The sequence below is a fragment of the Lycium ferocissimum genome, chromosome 9 (genome assembly GCF_029784015.1).
Source record: "Lycium ferocissimum isolate CSIRO_LF1 chromosome 9, AGI_CSIRO_Lferr_CH_V1, whole genome shotgun sequence".
Lineage (NCBI taxonomy): Eukaryota > Viridiplantae > Streptophyta > Magnoliopsida > Solanales > Solanaceae > Lycium > Lycium ferocissimum.
In genome coordinates this window covers 16,935,371-16,943,172 of record NC_081350.1, presented here as the reverse complement: position 1 = coordinate 16,943,172, position 7,802 = coordinate 16,935,371, and the positions used below count along the sequence as shown (strand labels likewise).

At 33.1% G+C, this 7,802-nt stretch overlaps 1 protein-coding gene across 1 annotated transcript; it reads left to right on the top strand.

Annotated features, from left to right (window-relative positions):
* The first annotated feature begins 930 nt into the window (after window positions 1–930).
* LOC132031623 (uncharacterized) lies at window positions 931–1,707 on the top strand. The gene has a single exon (XM_059421588.1). The coding sequence runs from the start codon at window positions 931–933 to the stop codon at window positions 1,705–1,707; it is 777 nt and encodes a 258-aa protein (XP_059277571.1).
* The last annotated feature ends 6,095 nt before the right edge of the window (window positions 1,708–7,802 follow it).

Sequence of the window (7,802 nt, the reverse complement as noted above, 5' to 3'; positions counted from 1 at the left end):
TATGAATCTCCAGCAGGAAGACGAAGAAGAAGCAAGTATATTAACAATGCTTAAGTCTAAAGAATTTAAACCAGATCTTAAGACCTTAAATGAAGATTTTAAGAGTCCTAAGAATAAGAAAAAATTAGAATGGTACAAAGATACATTCGATTTTATAACTAGGATCGACCATCAAGAACAATGGATCGATGATGTTAAAAGATGTAGAAATAATGTAAAATTCTTTAAGTGGTTAGAATTAACAAAGAAAATTCCTAATCAAAAGGAATCTTTATCAATGATGGTTAATAAATGGCATACAAAAACTAAAGGAATAATAGAATCAACTATTCCACCATTAACAGAAATTCTTATACCAGTAGGAAAAGAAGTAATAACTGCATCTCCTTTCAAAAAGGATGGATATGGTCTTGATAATGATCCTAAGACTAAGGATATTAATAAGATAATCCAACAGAATAATTATACAAACCAATTGCTACATGTGGTATCAAACCAATTAGCAAAAGATAATAATAAACAAATAGCTCCATCAAAAGCTAGCAGTAGTAATAGCATAGAAGAACATCCTACTATAAGATTACCAGAATTTTCTAAAGAAAAATTCCCTCAGTTATCTGAAAAATTTAATGTTGAAAATGAAGATTTAGTTGAAAAAATCAACAGACAATTAAAAGACATTGCGTTAAGCAAACCTAAAGTTAGTACTAAAAAGGTAACAACCTTAAGTACCAAAGAAAAGGAAATCCAAAAATTAACCAATGATCCAAGATATCATACAACTAAAAATTATTATAAGAGACCTTCGTTCCCAGATGTACAATTGAAGAAGATAAATATCAACTTCAAACATCATATGAAGGAACTAGTATATCAAGTTGGAACATAGATGGACTTGCGTAAAGTCAAATCTATAAAGTTCTACATGAAATGGGAATGGCAATAACTTCCTATAGGATAAAAAATGCATCAGATAGGAATGCTGCCCAATTAATCATTTCTGGTTTCACAGGAATATTAAAAAATTGGTGGGATAATTATCTAACTGAAGATAATAGAGCTCACATAATAAATGCTGCAATCATAAGAAATGTGTTAAAAGTGCAGGGTGAAACCCAAGTAGTCATTGAAGAAACAACGAGAAGATGCTTGACAACACTAATTTCTGATATTGCTAAACACTTTATTGGAGAACCAAAACTTTTCCGAGATCGTAGTTTAGAACTATTAAACAATCTTAAGTGCCCTAAGTTAGAAGACTTTAGGTGGTATAAAGATATGTTTTTAGAAAAAGTTATGATAAGAGAAGACTGCAGTAATGATTTCTGGAAAGAAAGATTTATTAGTGGTCTACCTTCTTTGTTCGCCGATAAGGTTAGAACTAAAATCAAAGATAGGTTTAATGGAAGAATTCCTTATGAAAACCTAACTTATGGAGATATAATTAGTTATGTTAATGTGACAAGTCTTGAACTTTGCACAGATTTAAAACTAAAACATTATCTAAAGAAGGACCAACAACAGTCCAGGAAAGAGCTAGGAAGCTTTTGTCAAGACTTCGGTTTTGAAAAGATTTCAGCTCCATCCAGATCAAAAGATAAGAAATCTACACATTCTAAACCTATTCATAGGAAGAAAAAGAAAAGAGTAGATCAATCTTATAAAACAAAACCACGAAAGAGGTCACCAAAACAAAGTCTTTGGTGATACGTGTTGGACATGTGGCAAGAAGGGCCATAGATCCAATGACCGTAAAGTCAATTTAAAAAAAGAAAAAGAAGATTAATCTTCTTGAAATTAATGATAAGATTAAACATGAACTCTACACTATTCTAGAAGATAATGACAACACATCATCCTCTTCTAGTGAAATTAGTGACATTGAAATTGAATCAGATGATAGTTCCAATTCTTCTGAATCAGAAGATTGTGAATGTACAGGAACAATTTGTACCTGTAGTCCGAATTCAATTAGAGTTATTTCTAAAAAATCAAAAGGATTTCTTCTAGATCTCATTAATGATTTACCCAATGACGAAGCTAGAAAGAAATATTTAATAGAATTAAAAGATATTCTTCTTGAACAAAAAGAAAAACCTTCTATTGAACCATTCAATATGAAAGCCGTAATGAACAGATTTTCTTCACAAGAAGAGAAACCTTCTATACAAGAATTACAAGGAGAATTAATCTCAGTAAAAAAGGAGATAAAAGATGTTAAGTCTCGACTTAATAAAGTTGAAATGGATTATTTAACAGACAAAGTCCTATCTCATAAAAGAGTAGTAGAAACTCTTGGAGAAGATAGTGAAGATAATCAATCCAACAAATCTACTGATGATCAAGAGATTGATGAAATCATAGAAACATCAGAAGAGACTGTGACAGGAAAAACTGTTACGATTATTAAATCACAAAGCTGGCATGTTCCTATTACTTTAAAAGTAAAAAACATGGAAATAAATAAAATTGCTTTAATTGATACAGGAGCAGATAAAAACTGTATAATTGAAGGCTTAATACCTACTAAGTATTTAGAAAAAAGTACTTCAAAGTTATACTCTGCTACTGGAGAAAAACTAAAAATAAATTACAAATTAACAAATGCTCACATTTGTAATAATGGAATTTGTTTTATCAACAATTTTGTGATAACCCGAGATATCAATGAACAAGTTATCTTAGGAATTCCATTTATTACCCAGCTAAAACCATATTTTGCAGGATTAGATGCAATTTATACCACAGTCTTAGGGAAAGAAATTAAATTCCCTTATATATCAGTTATTTCTCAAGAAGAAAGTGATTTATTAAGATCACAAATTCCACTTTTAAGTTAAGTTTATTAACTAATCAAATTTCTTACTTGAAAGAAGAAATTAAGATTAAAAAGATAGAACAAACTTTAAAAAACCCGGTGATAAAAGGGAAAATAACAAGTTTTCAAGAAAAACTTGAAAAAGAAGTTTGTTCAGAATTACCAAATGCTTTTTGGGAAAGAAAGCGACACATGATTGAGTTACCATATATTGATGGATTCAATGAGCAGGCTATCCCTACAAAGGCAAGACCTATTCAAATGAACCATGAATTAATGGAAACTTGTAAAAAAGAAATCAATGATCTTCTACAAAAGAAGATAATAAAACCTTCTAAATCCCCTTGGAGTTGTTCAGCTTTTTATGTTAATAAAAATGCAGAAAAAGAAAGAGGATCTCCTAGGTTAGTTATTAATTATAAACCTTTAAACCAGGTATTAAAATGGATTAGGTACCCGATACCTAATAAAAGAGATTTGTTAAAAAGAACCTACAAAGCTAATATCTATAGCAAATTTGACATGAAATCAGGATTTTGGCAGATTCAAATTGCCGAACAAGATAGATATAAAACAGCTTTTAATGTCCCTTTTGGACAATACGAATGGAATGTTATGCCTTTTGGGTTAAAAAATGCCCCGTCAGAATTTCAAAATATTATGAATAACATATTCAATCCTTATAGTAATATGTCCATTGTCTATATAGATGATGTATTAATATTTTCTGAGGACATAGATTCTCACTTTAAACATTTAGACATCTTCTTTAAAGTAGTCAAACATAATGGTTTAGTAGTCAGTGCTAAGAAGATCAAGTTGTTTCAAACAACGATTAGATTCTTAGGACATGATCTATATCAAGGTACTTATAAACCCATTTGTAGAGCCATTGAGTTCTCTTCAAAATTTCCGGATGAAATTCCTGATAAAACCCAGTTGCAAAGATTCCTAGGAAGTCTTAACTATGTTGCAGATTTCATTCCAAATATTAGGAAGATCTGTGAACCTCTGTACAAACGTCTTAGAAAGAATCCAATCCCATGGAGTCTAGAACAAACTAAGACTGTCCAGAAAATAAAAAAGGTTGTCCAAAACCTCCCATGTCTAGGTATCCCAAATCCAGATGCCTTCATGATAGTTGAAACCGATGCTTCTAACGAAGGATACGGTGGAATCCTTAAACAAAGACTCTCCTCAGATTCTTTAGAACAATTAGTTCGTTTTACTTCAGGGTCCGGAATCCTTGCTCAAAAGAATTATAATCGTCAAAAAAGAGATTTTGTCTATAGTACTATGTATTACAAAGTTTCAAGATGACTTGATAAACAAAGAATTTTTACTAAGAGTTGATTGTAAATCAGCAAAAGACATTTTACAAAAAGATGTTAAAAATCTTGTTTCAAAACAGATTTTTGCCAGGTGGCAAGCACTATTATCAAGCTTTGATTTTAAAATAGAATTTATAAAAGGTGATTTAAATTCTTTGCCAGATTTTCTTACAAGGGAATTTCTACAGGGAAACAATGAGGCCCGGCGGCCCAAACTCGCCCTTTCAGAAAAAACCCAACCAGATCAGGCCAAATCACCCAAATAGGTATTCAGCCTTAGCTGAATTTCCTAACCTACCACTTAGGCCCATGAGGCCTACACTACCCACAACTCAGCCACCTACTAAACCAAATTTAACCATACTCGGTACTATTCCAAAGACCGAAGCAACCTCTCCTTTTAAAAAGGACCAAGAAGCCGCAAATTTCTCATCACAAACAAAAATCCTAACCAGTGATGATTATAAAATGAAAACTCCAGAAAGTTTTGCACAAGCAGTCAATCCAGGTATTCCTTTACCAAAGGAAGAAGTTCAGCAGGCAACTCCAGAAGAATTTGCCATCATAAACAAGATCGAGATACCTGTTCTAGCACTCGATAAACGTTATGAAAATTGGAAGGTAGAAGACCTTCTAAAGCCCTGTTATACTAACAGGAATTACATTGAATCAGACGATCCTATTAAAACTAGGAGATATTTTGAGTTCATATTAACAGATACAGGATCCTTGACTATTGAGCATAAACTCAAAGACAACAGAGATCCAGACAGCATTGAATTCTCGAAATTCACTATTAACAAAGTTATTAGTCCATTCGAGTGGATGGTTGATCACCTACACACTCCAATGATTCTATCAAAACAACATAGACCCCAAGTCTATAACTATTACAATTATGAACAAGCATGGTACAACTTTATGTATGTACGCCCCCAGACACACACATGGTTCGTAAAATACAGCGAACAGTTTTCAAAGTCGATCATCCCAAGATGGTTCTACGATTGGTGGAAAAGGTTCGGTGGTAATGAACTCACCATGCCTAAAAACTTCCTTAAACATTACGAGACCTTCCAAGTTGAACAAGAGATCTCAACTCTACCAGATCACATTAAATTGTGTAAATATTATATTGCTAAAAGAATATCCTATATCCTCAGTTGGACTTTCGACATAACTGAAGTTCATAGGATAAGACACTTAAGTAAAACCATTAAAATAAAAGGATGGGTTCCTAAGGATAAACCATCACCATCACCCAGCAAAGGAAAACAAGCAGCATCAACCAGCAGCAGTCAGCCAAGGTCCAGAGAATCCAAGGCCGAACTAAAGAAAAAGCTATTACAAGCTTTGAATAGACTCGACGATGAGAATCCTCTAGACATTCAAGAATTATTGGATTCTGCCTCGTCATCAAACAGCGACAACGGAGATATGCTAGACCCACATGGAACAGCTCAAGCATATCTTGATTACGACCTCAGACAAGATCTCAGGTAAATTGCCTCTTCAAAAAAGCAGAAGGCAAAAGTCAAAAAGAAGAAAGGTGGCCGACAAACTTTATCAAAAGCAGCCGTCCAACTTTTCAAAAAGAAAAAGACAGGTGGCAGACAACTTTAACAAAGTAGCCGCCCCAACTTTTCATAAAGTAGAAAGGCATCTTTAAAGATAGCCGTCCACTTGTAAGCATCTTAGAATGCCAATTATTTGTCAGAGGCCTATAAAAGGCTCTCACTTGTAAACATTCAAGGCATCAGAAAATCTCCCCCTCATTTCTGAAAGCCTCTCTCTCCCCATTGTAAAATCCCTATGTACTCTTTAAATTTCAGCAATGTTTGAATAAAGTCTTCGACTTTGTAAGTATTTTCCTTTTAATTTCCGCATTATTTTACTTATTATTTTAAGCGACACATGATTGAGTTACATATCAATGGCAATGAGCCTATCCCACAAAGGCTAGAGATGAACCATGAATTAATGGAAACTTGTAAAAAAAAAAAAATTATGGAGAAGCTATGTTTTTCAGCCTCTCAAAAACAATTTCTGCTTTTATTCAAAAATACATTTTATTTACCTAGAAGCTTAGCCAAACACCTCAACTTTGAATAACAAACACTTTTCCGGAACAAAAAACACCTTTTGCCTTGGAGAAGCTTGGCCAAACATGCTATTAATAGTAGAACGATTAATGCCAACGAAAAATTAATTTTTTCTTGATTTTTTAAAAATGCTAAAGTTCAAAATAATTATTTTTAATAAACATGACACCTAAATGCAAAATAGAAAGAGTACATTTTATTTCGTAAAGAGCGAAGACTTGATTTTTGATTTACACCAAATATTAGAACGTTTAATCTTGTACTCGAACTTCATTCTTTTCAGGAAGAGACCTAGTTTTTCTTTGCAAAGTTGTTCATCTAAACAGTATAATCTCACTTCATTGAAACAACCTAACTTGTAATAAAGCATTAGCCTACTGGTAGTTAAGGTGGAAGCCCTCAAACCTTAGATCCTTTGTTCTAAAATAAATACTTATAGTTTATAAATCTGGAAACAACTTAACTTGCGAATAATTTCAAAGACCTCTCTTTAAGTTGCGTTTTAGCACACTAACTTCCCTTATAGTCTACAATATTATGCTTATTTACCTTATTTTGATTTTCTTGTAACCATTTTTTAACCCTATTTATCATTAATATAAATAAACTTGAATTGACAAATTTGTCTCTATTTAATATTAAACTCTTCCAATTAATTAATTCCATCAAAATATCTTGTTAAAACATTCTTTTAAAATAAAAATAGAAACACAACATGGCCTTTCCTCTTGGCAATCTATTTCTGTCGAGTCCATTTTTACTGTTACGATCCAAATCTGACACTTGGGCCGCGACAATGTACCTGTCGAGCTACTATTCATAAGGTGAATTATCTAAGCTAAGATATACATTAATCACGAAATAAAAGAAAAATAGTCTCAAAATGTATCATCTATAGGTGCAAGTGCAGAAGTTCACGTAAAAGAGTAAGTATGTCCATACGACTCGAGCACAAGTCATGGAGCTATAATGTAATAATTAAGTAGCTGCCATGGTCAAATATTGGCTCACCTCAACTGAAGCGACTGATAGAAGCTGAAATCAATGGCGGTCAACTACCTTATCACCCCTTACTTACCTTATCACCCCCTACATTCTGTGCCCCCCTACATTCTGTGCACAGAACCAAACAACAATTGTGAGTCTAAAGACCCAACAAGATCATCAACTCGTCCTCTCAGCTTACCTATGGGACAAGTTTGTTTACTCCTAAAAGAATAACAATTGAATTTGTACGCGGTTTAAAGGATACGTGACTTAAGCTTAATAACAAATGTAGAGAGTCAATGAGTACGAGTAAAGAATTAACGAAGCAAAAAAGCAAACAAAATAAAGAGCCTGAGTTCGAGATGCTAACCGCGGGAGAAGATCCTTGTTCGGATTATGCTCTCTAGGTCCAATTGTCGAAATTCCTTCCTCGGACTGTTGTGCAGACAATTAAAGTTTAGAACGGAACAAAATGATGAAATACTGGGGCAAAGGTTTTTAACGAAAAAGAACTTCTATTAGCAACTAGGATGAATTGTAGAGATCGTCATGCCCTCTAATGGA